This window comes from Sarcophilus harrisii, chromosome 3, assembly GCF_902635505.1.
Source record: "Sarcophilus harrisii chromosome 3, mSarHar1.11, whole genome shotgun sequence".
NCBI lineage: Eukaryota > Metazoa > Chordata > Mammalia > Dasyuromorphia > Dasyuridae > Sarcophilus > Sarcophilus harrisii.
Genome location: NC_045428.1, coordinates 424,118,130 through 424,133,591, shown reverse-complemented (window position 1 = coordinate 424,133,591; position 15,462 = coordinate 424,118,130). Strand labels below are relative to the sequence as shown.

The following is a 15,462-nucleotide window of genomic DNA, read 5'->3' as shown; positions in this document are numbered from 1 at the left end:
AACCAGTTTGACTAAATTTTAGATCATGTGGTCAGATTGTATAGAGCTTTCAAAGCTGTACAGAGGAGTTATATTTAATTCTAGAGGCAACAGGAAGTCTCTGAAGGTGGTTAAGTAGTAAGGTCACCTTGTTAAATCTGTACTTAAGGAAAACCACTTTGGTGGTAGGGTGTAGGACGGACTGAAGTGATTAGAAACTTCAAGTAGAGGGATTTGAAATTGGGAGGCTGTTGCATTAATCAAGAATGAGGACTAAAATATAGGTAGTAACTGTGAGTAAAAAGCAAGGAGAGTGTAAAAGATATAGGTATAAACAAGGATAGAGGATTTTTAGCTCCTCTTAATCAAATGTGATCATATAATCATAGAAGGAACCTTGTCGGTAAAATTGCTTAGCCTTTTCCCTTTATGGGTGAGGACACCATGATTCAGTGTGGTTAAGTAATAATAACTAGTCTTTATATAGTGTTTTGAGATTTGCACAGTATTTTATATTTTATCTTTTCAACAACTTTTAAAAAATAGGTTCTATTATTATCCCCATATTACAGATGAGGAAACTGAGGCTCGCAGAGGTTGTGACTTGCTTAAGGTCTCACTTCTAATAAGTGTCTGAAGCAGGATTCGAATTTAAATTTTCCAAATCTCAAATGCATTGTTCTATTCACTTTATCACCTGGCTGTGTTGAATTGTCTAAGACCACCCACGTAGTAAGTGACAAAGTTGGAATCTGAACCTGGTTCTCTGATTTCAAATCCAGCACTCTTCCTATTGCAAAACATTGCCTCCAATGTCAGATCCGCTGTTTTCCCAAATGTCTTTCTTTTATTTCCCTTTAACGTAAATTCCTTACCTCTCCTCCAAGTTTGCTACATTTATAGATAGGTTAAGAAAGTGAATTAAAAATCTAGGAATCAAATTTCATGCCAGGTGTTTGATGGCCAGCAAATCCACATTTATTTAGGACCAAACCTGGTTTATTCAGTGTTTGGAATACTCAGCTTTCATATTCATTATTTGAATTCTTTATGTCCATACTCCTCTGATAGATCCCAAACTGCATTCTGCCAACTGCAGGTATAGTGCTCTTCTTCAGTCCTTTGCTCTTTATTCTATTCTCCATTCCTACCCATGTTTACTCACATATACCCAGAGGGTGAATATAGTTCATTCCAGGCTCCGTCCTTTTGTATTTCACCTGTTAAAAATGCACAATAATATTTAGTTTTCATTCCTGGTGACTTACTTCAACATAGTCCATAAAAGAAAGTAGCCCAGCAGCTCTTAATTACTGTCAGTCACCTATCATTCTGAAGTCTGCCGGTTGTTTCCTTCAGAGAGTGGAAATAGCCAGTGTAATTTGAGTGTTAAGCTCTATTGGATTTTGACAGTCAGATTTTGGATGTTGCTGCTGAGGGCTCCTTTTTCTATCAATTTCCTGGCAATTTCCGTGGTAGTTTAAAAGGCATCTAGATTCCTTGACACCTTGCTTGACTCTAACAGAATCCAACATATCAGAGTAGTTTCCACTATACTTAATAAATGTATTTTTTTGGGGTAGATACCCAATGTTGAGGTTTTGTATAGATAATTTTGCTTTACATAAATTCACATCATGCAAATTTGAATTTATGTAAAGAATTTTGAAGTGTATTAACAAAAAATAAAAACATGTTGACTTTATGGTACCATGCTCTCTCACTTTACTCCTGCCCCTTGGCTTGATATTCTTCAGTCTTTTATCCATTAAAAAAAAGACACCTTCCATAAAACATCCCCCAAACAAAACCATTAAGTAAAAGCAGAAGAGATATATCACCAGAGCCTCTGGATTGAAGGCTTGACTTAACACCTCTGGTGCCAAAAGGGCAGACCTTTGCCCTGCTCTACCCACCTGTCCAGGTGTTTGTCTTCCATCCATCTGCACTCAGGTCCTACTTATCTGTCCCTGGCTCCTGTGTGTTCTGTTCTCTCCTGTGTGTGGCTGTGTCTAGCCTTTACCTGTCTGCTCCTTGTATCATCTTCTTGATTCTGGCCAGAGCCCCACATGGCTGGCTTTGGCCCCCGTATGTTCCTCCTCTTGCTCTTACTTATGCCTCTTACCCCCATAATGTAGAATTTGGAACCAAGGAGAAGACTGAGGAAACATTCAAGTCTAGTGACTCAAACTACTAAGCTCAGCAGTTGCTAGCAGTACATAAACAGAAGAGAAAAAGAAAAAACTTCATGATAATTTTCCAAACACAGGCAGTTCTTACTTTACATAAGTAGCGTATTCCATAGAGGTCTAATTCCAAATTCTTTCTTGGGAACTGAACTTCCTGGAGTAACATTGGTGGACCTTATAAACATATCCCCTAAATAGATCATACAGCTCCAGGGTTTTTCAGTACATCCTTCAGAGTCATTATAGAAAAGCGTTACTTTCATAATTGTATTATCTGATTAAGACCAAGGGTTAGATATGACCCCTAAAAACCTAACATAAAAGCAAAATAGGTTATTTCTACCTTCTGGGGAATAGATTTTCTTTCTTGCCTAGTGTAATTGTGTAGAAGATTCCTTTTGTGGTAAGAATTAAGCCTGGTCTTTGAGAAAGCAACGCCTAATGAAGATGGCACTTGATTTAGAAGCTTTGTGTTTGAGTTGAGGACAGTGGCCAAGTTGTCTTACTTTTCTGGGCCTCTTTTTTTTTTTTTTTAATCTGTGTTGCAGTTGGATTAAATGATCTCCAACACTTTTTAGTTTTAATGTCTGATAATTTTGTTCTTTATAAGACAAATCATAAGAACACTATGATTTAACACTATGATACATGTCAGTGATAAAAAGAACACTGGATTATTGAACAGACAGTAACTATCTGATACTAATTTTTCCCTCAATGTATTTTAACTTTTATCTGATATTTTTAGGGGTCTTGGAAGCTCCTTATGAAGAAATATTATCTATTATCTACCAGTGTTGTCCTTAGAGCTATATGGGGCAGTGAAATATTTTAACTTGCATAGGGTCACCTAATTAGTATATATTAAAGATGGGTCTTAACTCTGAGGTACTACTACACAACTCTCAGATTGGTTAAGATGACAGAAAAAAATAATGATGAATGTTGGAGCGATGTGGGAAAACTGGGATGATAATACCTTGTGGTTGAGTTGTGAAGTGATCCAACCATTCTGTAGAGCAATTTGGAGCTTTGCCTGAAGGGCTCTCAAACTGCATATCCTTTGATCCAGTGGTGTCTCTACTGGGTCTGTATCCAAAAGAGATCATATAAAAGGGAAAAGAATTCACATAAGCAAAAAATGTTTGTAATTGCCTTTTTTATAGTGGCAAGGAACTGGAAACCGGGTGGATGCCCATTAGTTGGGGAAGAACTGAATAAGTTATGGTATGGATGGAATATTATTGTTCTATGAGAAATGATCAGTAGATTTCAGAAAGATCTGGAGAGACTTATGTGAACTGATGCTGAGTGAAATGAGCAGGACTAGGAGATCATTGTATATAGCAGCAAGAATATTATGTGATGATCAACTGTAATGGACTTTTCAGTAATGAGGTGATTCAGGCCAATTTCAATAGACCTGTAATAGAAAGAACCATCTATCTAGAAAAAGCACTAAGGGGACTTAATATGGATCACAACATGGCATTTTCGATTTTTTGTTGTTGTTTGCTTGCTTTTTTTTTTCTTTCTCATATTTTTTCCCTTTTTAAATTGATTTTTCTCATGCAGCATGATAAATGTGGAAATATGTTCAGAAGAATTGCACATGTTTAATCTTTATTGGATTACTTGTTATCTAGGGGAGGGGGATAGGGGAAAGAGAGGGAAAAAAATTTGGAACACAAATTTTGTGAGTTGAATGTTGAAAACTATCTTTGCATAATTTTGAAAATAAAAAGTGATTATCAAAAAAATCATAATAAAGGTGGGTCTTGACTCCAAGTTGTTCTGACAACTAGGTCAGGTGCCTATAGGACTTAGTATTCTATGTTGCCTCTCTACTTCTACTTCCACTTCCTCTTCTTTCCTTTTTCTTCCTCCTTCTCCTCAATGTATCAAAAGTTTTGATATCAAGAAATCTTCCTGAAGAATTAAAATACATCTGTGCTTAGGAGCATATTGTCAAAATCTATTGAAGCTGGTTTGGGGGATTTTGAAGTTTTCAGAGAAAAGGTAATTAAACCATTGGTGCTGAAAGCAAGAAGTCATTTTTCAGTATAATGTAGCTTTTGCAATTGAAGGCATAAGGCCTAACTTGAAACATCCAGCAGCAAGAGAAAAGAAACATAGACTAGTGCATTCCAGGCAAAAGACACATCTGGCCCACAGTCTGTGGGTAAAGACCAGCTCAGATGAGTTGATTTTCACCAAAAGGCTAAAAGGAAAGGACCAGAAGAGGAAGCCTCTTTAATATCCTGCTTTAATATACCAGGCTCTGGTCACTCCTTTTGTTTAATGTGGCCCACATGGATTCTTTCTTATATACAGGGAAGATAGGAAGTACATGCAACAGCCAGGGGGAGCAGATGAAGGAAGGAAAGATTTATTATGTGACTACTATGTATTGGGCTCAGTGCTAAGCACTGAGATTACCATTTCAGATCTCCTACCAGCCCGGGGAGGTGTAGGTGCTGTATTGTCCTTATTTCACAGTTTAAAAAGCTGAGGCAACCAGATAACCCGGGATTCTCCCAGTCACACAGCTTGTACATTGAATTCAGGTCTTCTTGACTCCATGCTCAGCCCTTATTCTCTAGCTGCCCTTAGGAGACAAGGCCTGAGATGGCCATTTATTGTAAAAGCTAAGAGACATTGTTTTGTTTTGTTTTGATTTGATTTTCTACCAAGTTTGGGTCTCCATTTAAGACAACCCAAACCCCTGTAGTTAGGATGTACATACAGAGCCTAGGCCTCTGCCATAATAGGCACTATCGCAAATGATCTGAGATGAATGGAATATTTTGCTTTGAAGATGCCAAACATCTGGATATTTTGAAACTTCTGCATGAGTGATTTTTTTCATCCCACAGTTTGTCGTGGTGTAGTTTACCACCTCTTTGTCTTAATTGGATGTTTACCATGCCAGCATTAATCCAAATGTTCTATTTAATGAGACCTAAAAGGGAATGGGATGTTGAATAAACCCTCACTGTTTACCTTTCATTAATGTTTGCTCCATTGGAGTAAGATAAGGTTATTTAGCCTCTGCCTCTAAATGCTTCATTTAGATTAGAGTGCCTGCATTTAAATCACAAGTAGACTTTATTGCCAGCATTAAGTCCTAAGGATGCCCTTCCCTTACTCCAGCCATTTATTTTTCTAAGAACTACAGAAAAGTTTGGGAGAGAAAAATGCTAACAACTCCTCAGGGTTCATAAAGCTTCCCCACTCCTCTCAACCCTAAATGAGTTTGTGGTGGCGTCAGTAATCCCCATGTTGCTAGTTTTCTCAGTTAAAGGTAAAAGATGTATTGGGTTTTTTTCCTACCTAGGATTAAATATGAAATAACTATTTACTTAAGTAGGCCATCACAAGAAAATTGAACTTTTGTTCTCCAGCATATCCTAAGAATGGCAGCCTGAGCAATCAAAACAGACTGGGCCACTAAACCAGGGCCTTCCTGCTGGGAGCCCTGCTGATCACAGGGGTCTTTTGTAAGAGAAAGAAAAAGACAGTATTGTGGCAGGAGAGCTGGGGCGCAGAACGGAGAAGCAATGTTTAGGCGAGAGGCCTCTAAATTTTTATATAACTGACTCGGCAGCAAATTTATAATCCACCTCATAAGAGGTAGACTTCAATCCAGCAATTGGGTTTTTGGGAGGCCATTGGTAGCTGCTGTTCTCAGGGAAGTCGAGGACTGGAGTTCTCTGGAAGGGCCCTGGAAGGGCTGTTTCAGGGAAGGGGTGGGTGGAGCACAAAACTCTGTTGTTCATTTTCACATCTGGCCAGCAAAATGTTAGTTTTTACTGAGAGTATCTTGTAAAACAGACTCATTTTGGCTTTAGGAAGACTCATCTTCTGAACTTTAGTCTATGGGTTAGCGGCACTTTAAAACATTGACTCCTATTCAGTAAGGGCCCCGAGTTGATCCAAAATGGTTTGGGAGACTTCAGAAATTTCTTTCACAGATGTTTGAGAACATAGTTCAGTTGCTTTTTGGCAGCAGTTAAACTTTTTACTTCAGTTTTCCTTTAAGTGAAAATATATTTTGTTTTTCCTGGGAGTGGATCTTTTTATCTGGGCAGGGCAAAATTTCCCAGCTTTATAAGCATGAGAGTACCAGATGTGAAGGAGATAGTGGTTTGGCAGCTGTGTTCTATACCTCTAGCCAGCACGGTTAAACATCTTTGTTGAGTTGGGTTTGTGTGGTGTTTTTTTCTGTGAGGGTCTGTTGGGAGGTACTTTCTGTGTCTCCATGCCCTTGTGGAGGTATGAGCACATCATTCAACTCTTTTTCCCTGGAATAGTTAGATAATAACTACATGCTATTATCACCTCATTTGATTTCTTGTCATGTCTTCTACCAACAGCACAATAATAATAGCTAGCTTTTGTATTGCATATAGTTATAAAATAGCTAGCTTTTGTATTGCATATAGTTATAAAATAGCTAGCTTTTGTATTGCATATAGTTATAAAATAGCTAGCTTTTGTATTGCATTTACATAATATTATGTGACCATTCCATACCTCTTTCTTCACAACAATCCTAAGAACTAGATGCTCTATGATTGTCCCCATTTTATAGTTGAGGAAACTGAGGCTATAAGGTTAAATTACTTACCAGAATCACATAGTTAGTATATGAGCCAGGATTCCAGTTTGGATCTTACTGTCCAACACAATTCACTGTGCCCCACTTTGCTGGATCTTAAATTTTGCAACCATATTGACCTCAGAAAAGACTTCTTGCTTTTTGAGAGCATCTTTAGCATTGCAAAGTGGGCAAAAACTATGTCCTCCAACTTTCCTTGTGAGTCTCCCTCTCTGTGGTACCCAGCTGATATAGAGAATGACTAGATGGACCAAATTTGTATGTAAGGGTGAGGGAAAGATAAAAAATATTAAAGGCAGGGAAATGATAAAGTTCACAAGCATAAAATAAAAAAAATTTAACTTAAAAACTTATAAGAAGAGGTGGTAAGACCTGTGATGACTGATATAAGTAATTTACAAAATAATGTAGAAATGTATTTCTGCTTGTATTGGGCATATCATATACTTTGAAGAGACCCTTGGGAAAATGCCCTTGAATATTACTAATCAAATATTTCTCAGATTTTTAAAACAACTTAAAAGCCACATTTTTAAAAATTCCTTTCATTCTGACTAGTTTTCAAGAACGTGTTCAATTTCAAAAGTAAAAAGAGACACTCCAATCATTACTGCTTTATTTTAACTATGACTAGCAGTGGTGGTCCAGATGTGAACTATATGAGCTTAATACCGTTTTCTTTTGATGTGGGATATGTCTCTTACCAGCCTTCACTAAACATATCTTGCCATTTCCTGTAGTATTCCAGAATATATTTGTCTAATGAACACTGAGGTAATGTGGATATAAATGTGAATCTTGTTAAGACACTTCTCTGCCTTGAGAAGTGGTGGGTGGTTCTTGAAACTAGGTTGTTCTTATGGATGAGTAAAAGCAAACAACGGTCCTCAAATGCCTAGTTATTTACAATTGACTACACAGCAATATAAAATTTTGTATAGACAGACAATTTGGATAGCTAATTAAGACCCCTTTAACCCTTTCACAGCAGAAAACCGTAATGATACAAGTCAATTAGGTTATTCTTTTATTTATCTGAACCTGGCATTCAGACTTAAATGGCAGCATATGGTTTCATGTAGTGAGGGTTCAGTTCATAAAATCGCAATCATCTGTAAATCTACAGACTATTTGAAACAATCCAATTTATTTTGAAAGATTAAAGGCATTTCTCTGCCTCTTGTAACACACATGTTCCTAACACTGACTCATCTGATGACAGAATGAGAGATCCGTGAAGAAACATTGACAGCCAAGGGTTTGCTAAATGCCGACTTCACTCCACTAGGCTAGCATCAATGATTTACTGACTTCACCCAGTGTGAACTGTTCTGGTATCACTTGCTCTGGGGTTTGGATGGTTTTTCATTTGATTAACAGGCTATAAATAGTTTGCTATTTTCCTTTTGTTAATATTTTCTTTGAATATCCATATGGAATCAGTTCTATGAACTCTTTTAGACTGGATCTTTGATTTGTTTATGAGTTTCCCTTTTGTATATATTTAGGCATTAAAGTTAGGTCAGTTTCTGTTGAATTCCTGTGATATCTCTTTTATGTAATTACATTTCTGAGACAATAATACTGGGCTTTAATGAACTATTTTATAATTAATGTGTAAAAAGACAATTTTTTTTTTTTTTGGTATTTTTGTTTTGGTTTTGGTTTAGACAAATAATTTCACAGACATGCATCATGACTAACATCTCTCTGCAAGGCAACCAATGCAAGTCACCAACTTCTCTATAGCTTCTAGTCTGTATTGTTATAGTATCAATTCTGATCCATAATTAGTGATTTGTGTAGTCATTTAAGCATGACCTTAGAGATGTCATTTCTTAAAGTCTTAGAACTTGAATTTCTTTGTCTGTAAAATGGAAATAATAGTCATATTTATATAACATGTTTATAAATTATTATATTCTAGGAAAGGGAAGCTTAAAAAAGCTACGTTGATTTGTCCTTAGCTAGTAATTATTGGAAGCAGGATATAAATTCACATCTCCTAATTTTAAATCCAGTGCTTTTTCTAGTACAACAGCTTGAGTTCCTGAATATTTGAGAGGCTTGTTATGAGAATCCAATGAGATAATGGAAGGGAAAACACTTGAAACAATGTTTACATAAATATAATTGATACCATTATTATTATCTACCATCCAATAAAAACAGTCTTACACCAAAGCCCTTACCCTTTAAATAAAACTAAAGGAATCCTTTTACACTCAGGGAAATTTGTTCATTATTGGCATTAGAAGAGAACGTGAGTTTAAAATCAACAAAAGCAGCAAGCAATTGAAATGAAGACTTGCTTCATAGAATTATTGACCTGGAAAAGATATACAGACAAAACACTTAAGTTGTCCCAGACAGTTGGATATATTGCTTTTAATTAGACCACCAGCAAAAATGATTAGTTATCCTTTTAACAATCATTCATTTTTATACATAATCTAAATTATCTAGTATCAATTGGTTAATAAGTTGACATCTTAACATTTGGGGGACTTGAATATCAAAAGTAATTTCATTACTAGTGATGAATCTGATTTATAGTAATAATATAGGATTAATTGAAAGAGTTAATTGGTCTTCCATTACTGCAAGCTAGTTAAGGCCTATTTACATACCAGGGAAATTTACAACCATTTACCATTACTCTGATAATGAGGAGGGCAGTAATAATTGCTGTTCAGGTTGCAATAATGCTGTGAGATAGATGGAACAAATATTATTCCTCTCATTTCACAGATGAAAGCATTGAGGTTCAAATGGGCAACTAGCTTGTTTAGCATCACATGGATAGCAAAGGACAGAATCAGCACTTGAATCCAGGTCTTTTTCATTCAAGTCCTATTCTTTTTCCATTTGATTATACAGTCTCATATTTGAATACAAAATCATTTATTGAAATATTCACATTTTAAATTGATCAGATCACTGGTATACTTATGGAAAAAACTGTAAGTTATCAAATATATTAAAGACCAGGGCTTCTTAAACCATTTCTACTCATGATCCCTTTTCCTTAAGAAAGTTTTACATGACTCCAGATATTATAGGTATATAAAATAGGTATACAAATCAGACACTGATAACAAGGAATAATATCACAACATCCACATTCACTTATGCGAACCCATATAGAGTTACAGCCCTGTTGCCCATGTCCGCCTCATACATCTTTGTTGTTTCAGTTGAGAGGGGTGTTTGGTTTGCATTTGGTAGTTAGAAAAAATTGTTATAACACATGCTGCATGCCACTGGATATAGAATAGAAGAACAAACCTTGGATTTGGGGTAAAGGAGCTTAGTCATTTATTATTTGTGTGATCCTAAGCAAATTATTTAATCTCTCTGGGCCTCAGTTTTTTCATCTAGTAAATGGGGAAAGGAGAGGCATTAGAATAGATGAATGCTAAGATCCTTGTAAATTGATAATTATATGATGTGTCAAGTTGGACTCAAGTTATATTTATACAGCACTTTACACTTTTAAAAGTTCCATCAAGCTTGTGATTTAGAGAGTATAGGTATTATCCCCACTTAACAGATATAAAAATCGAGTCTTTGAGAAGTTCAGTAACTTTGTCTTTGATCTCCCAACTAGTAAATATCTTTGCCAAGAGTTAAACTCTCTGTTCTTGATTTCAAATCTAATGAAATATATACTAGAAGTAATTTTTGTTCTGAATACGTTATAAATCCTTTAACCTGGGTCCTTGGGTGCTTGTGGACCCTAAGACATTTGTAGTATAATATATAGCCTGAGACAGAGAAAGAAAATTAAAAAATGGGAATATAGGCATTAGAACCCAAACACATCTTAGATATCATTTGGTCTGGATTCTCATTTTATAGATAATTAAATTCAGGAAGGGCAAAGTGAATTCCCCTAAATCACAAAGCTGAGGGAAAAACTAGAAATCGGACTCAACTCTTAGAATTTTACACGTTACTATTTTTTAAAAAAAGATTTAGTCTCAAGCTCCTTAAGGGTTGGACCTATTTAATTTTTTAAGTTTTAGCTCTTCCCCTGACATAGTGTCTGGCACATAGCACTAGACACTTTTTTTTTTGGTTAATTGGTTGGTTGAGCCAGCTAAAGTGCTATAGTTATATGACAGATAGTTATATGACAATTTTCTGAATTGTGTTCTTGTATTGATTCCACTAAATTTCTAGGCCAGTACAAGTGAGAGTGAGACTCATAGATGGAGCTAAAGAAAAAAAGGTGGTTACAGATGACTTTGAGTGTATCTTGGGACACTCTTGCTGCTATATACTATAAGTGACATGTGTCCACGGCTTATATCCTCAAAGACTGGAAAGGGCTAGTTGGATTCCATGCAAAGTAGTCCTGACAAACCCGTTTTAGAGCCTTCTACATTGGGACTCTTCTATCTCAGGACCCTTTCCAGCCCCCTCCTTAACTGAAGCCTGATGTCATACTGATTACTTTTACCTGCTGGAGTTTTCCAACAGTTAATATCTAGTGGAAGGTGGTACCCTTGCTGTCATATCTAGCAAGTGTACTTGTGGGGAAAAAATTAAAAATGGGGGCAATTTTAGAGGTAAAAAACCCTCAGAGTCTAAATAGTCCATATTGATTATTTCTAAACCAACTTGAATGCAGGGATTTATCTGTTATTTACATTGAGGGGATGGGACTAGATGGCCCCTGAGGTTCCTTCTAAATTCTGGTGTCTCTCCTGTGTCCAAACAGTCTCTGTGCTAATTTTGTCTTTATTGAAACCAAAGCATTATTGAATCCCTAGAAAAGATGGTTAATAGCAATTCCTTCTCTTTGAATGTAATAAATCTTTCATACATTTTAAGGTAATTATAAGGTCTCCTATTGGCTATCTCTTCTCTATGCTATATAACTTCACTTCTTTTAATTTAGTATAGCTTAGATAAATCATAATAAAGCATCATTGCAGAGTTAATATTCTCTAGAAAATTCTTCAGGGATGACTTTTTATGACATATTATCCCTGAGTTTTCTTTTCTAAAGCCCTACATTGTAATGCCTCATTATGGCAGGGGAGATGACCCTAGGTTTCATAAGGCCTATTGGTTCTGGCAGATCTTACCAAGTGAGACAAACTTTAAATATAGGCCCCACATTGAACAAAAAAAGGACTATTTTCATTCAACAAATATAAATTAAATTCCTATTGAATTCAGTGTACTATGTCAGTCATTAAGGAAAAAAAAAACGTGGATAAATAAGGCAGTTCCCACCCTAAAGAAATATATAATTTGTTATGAATTCATAGTATAGTAGCATCAGAATCATAGGTCCAATATTTTATATACATGAAGATTTGGGGGAGATTAAAAAGAAAATATCCTGCAAAAAGGACACAAATAGATAATGAACGTTTTGGCTATGGTAGCCATCTCCTGAAGTATGGAAGGGTCAGAATTTATGTCAGTGGAGGGGGTACCCTCATAGAAACAAAATCAAAGATTCTCTAAGTATTGAAGAAATTGAGTTAGAAAATGGGATGTTCCAACCAAGCCCTTGTTTTTCTTCCATGTAACAATTTTCTGTGGTTTGGTCAATAATTTAACAAAGACTTACGTTAAATCAAGAAAGGATCTTGGAAGTCCTTCTCCTGTTACAGATGTAAACTGTTGGATTAAATCTGTGATGTATTAACAGCTATGAGTGATTAGCTTTTAGAGATGTGATATGGGTAGAAGAAGGAGAGATGAGGAAGCTAACAAAAAAAGAACCATTATCTTTTATTCGAACTTTTAAAGAGGCTCTTTGATGACTAGAATACGTCTCTGTAAGGTTACAGTATGAACCATTTATTCTCTCATCTTGGTCCTCCTGGGCTCAGGAGACTTCACTCTACATGCTCTGTGATCTAGCTACACTGCTCCTATTCTTTGAACTCAACATTCCACATCCCATATTTTACTTTGCTGAGACATGTTTGCGATACCAGAAGTCCTTTTGCTTCTCACCACTACCTCTCGAGTCCTTTGTTTTCTTCAACATTAAACTCTGCCTGCCTTAAAAGGCTTTTCTTGGGCTTCTCCGATGCTAGAACCTTTCTTTCTGAAATCACTTGAAGTCACTCTCTCTGTATCTTACATATATCTATTGATTTATGTAGTATTACCCTCATGAGACTGTAAACTCTTGAGGGCAGAGATTGTTTTCCCTTCTTTTAAATCTCTAGTGTTTAATCTGACATAGAGTTTAATAAATTCTTGTTGATTAGCTGACTTGATTGAAATATCAATTGACATTTTTTAGTTATCACTGAGAAGTTAGATTTTTTTTTTTTTTTTTTTTTTTTGGAACTTAAGTGACTTGCCCAAGAGTCACATAAATAGTTTTTAGAGTTATACAACCAGTGTCTGATGCCTGATATAAATTTGGTTAGTCCTGATTCCAAGGCCAGTCCTCTATTCACTGTACTATCTAGCTGCCCCCAGAAATTAAATTTAAAAAGCAATTCTCTGATATGTTCATTATGTTCACACATTTCAAAGCCCCTACTACTTAGGAATATTCTTCAGCTAATTGTTTTCCTGTGCTGCAATGCCCTTATGAACTAAAAAAGTTAATGTATTTTCAAATATGTCTAATTGACTCCTCCTGAGAGAATGTATCTCAGAGTCATCCCTAATAGTCTGGATATTTTGAGAAGCAAGAATTTTAGAAATGACTTTACAAACATTTCTGCTCTTTGTTTTTCCACCATGTAACAATTTTCTAAGGTTCTAGGCACATACTTCAGAATTAGGTGGTTCACACAGACCGCCAGTAAAACCAAAACATATTGAAAAAGGGTTTTAGAATATCAAAGCAACATGCAGAGAAAATCTAATATTGCTTTATGATACTTTTAACCTGACCCACATTCAGATCTGGGAGTTAAAGCAACCTAGAGAAGAATTATACACTGTGAGAAAAGAGAAAAAATACTGACTTTGTGGAAAGGCCTGTTAATTCTAATCATGTCTGAATGTGATTTTGGAACTCTCTAGAAAGAGATTTTACATGCATGGTGAAAATATGTGTGTCTTTTCAGGTTTGTGGAGAAAAACAGCGCTTTGAGAAGTTGATGGAACATTTCAGAAATGAAGATAACAACATAGATTTTATGGTAAGTTATTTTAGCAGCAAATTTAATGTATTGTTACATGACGTTTCTGCATTTTGGGAAAACATGTAGATGATATATTCATTGTAAACATAATGAAACAAAAGTACAGCATGTTATTGTTAGACCTCACAATGTCTGTTTTAATTTATCAGTTTTCTTTGGTGCATGAATATGTTTTGCTGTAGCATATATATTACATGATATCATAAAAAAGACTCTAGGACCAACTTTGCAGCATATTGAAGGATTCTATTTAGGAAAAAGAAAATCCAGACCTAATGCTCTTGCCTCCAAAGATGTACACAGTCCTACATCTGTCATGGCACTTAGAACCAGAGCTGGTCTGATCTAGCAACATCTGCATTCTTTGGTTGGTACCAGCTATGGCGATGGGACCTTCAAAGTCCTGGTACCACATTTTGAAGAATGAAAAGATATATTGGCATATGAGATGAATGTGTTGATAAACATTTCAAAGGAGGTCCTTAAGAGAATACATTTTTGTAGCTTGAGCTTCTGATACCCATCTATTAATGACTACAATTGTATTGGAGGGAATGGTAAGATTTAAATAATTTTATTGCTTCCCTTCTCCTACCCCTTCCCTCCTTTTTCCATATACACAGAATAGTTTCACTCAGACTGGTGAACATGAAAGAACATATAATAGAACACTATCCAAGTCTCCAGCTGGCAGTAAAAGAACAGGATGGCACATTAATTAATGCTTTGATCCTCATAAGTTAACCACTGAGCATGATTTTCTCCAGTAAAAGGCCTCAGAGTAGAACTAGTTCCAGACTGCCAGATTCTTTCTGACCTAACTCAGTTTCCACTGGGTATCTCTTTGGGAACAGAGATAATATTGTGTAAGCTTGACTCCCCAAAAAAGCCCTACACTGCAGCTGACCCACCTGGGGTCACCCATGTGGAAAGTCAGCACTCATTCATTCCGAGATAAGGGACATCAGACAAAGAATCAATTTACCTTATTGAAATTTCTTGTGGTTTGGACTGTTAACTGCAAAATATGGGAAATATACATCCAGAATAGCATAATTTTAATTTTTTGCTATTTATAGTCATCAGTGTTGTGTATGTGTATTTTTTCTTGCTCTATTATCACTCCTCTATATCATAGAGGAAAAGAGAAGTTTAGGAAAGGTATATAATTTGATAGTATATATACATAGCTGCTTCTGCTTTTAATCTGTAGAAATTATTGAGATGCTTTAATACTATTCAATGAATTTTTAACTTTGGCATGGTTTCTTAACAGGTACAGAGTCCACATTAGTTTGGGATCTTAATCCAATTGGGAAGCCCCTTTGAGCCTTCTTAATTTGGCTGTAATTGTTAATTATATTAGGGATGTTTAAACATCTATGAATCAGTCATCTGCCCATTTCACTTGCTAAAAAAAAAGTGTTAATCCTTTCCATTGTGTACATATGCACCCATTATGTGAACGAAAGCTACCAACATAAAGCTATGAAATATGTATCTCCAAGGGAATGCTTGCACCTTCACTCACAAATGA

At 35.8% G+C, this 15,462-nt stretch overlaps 1 protein-coding gene across 7 annotated transcripts in view; it reads left to right on the top strand.

Annotated features, from left to right (window-relative positions):
- FMNL2 (formin like 2) overlaps nt 1-15,462 on the top strand; it is a 350,157-nt gene that overhangs the window by 289,507 nt on the left and 45,188 nt on the right. For all 7 annotated transcript variants that reach the window (XM_031960660.1, XM_031960659.1, XM_031960661.1 and 4 more), the window contains exon 10: nt 13,848-13,922. In XM_031960660.1, coding sequence (XP_031816520.1) covers nt 13,848-13,922 — 75 coding nt within the window. The remainder of the gene's footprint in view (nt 1-13,847; nt 13,923-15,462) is intronic.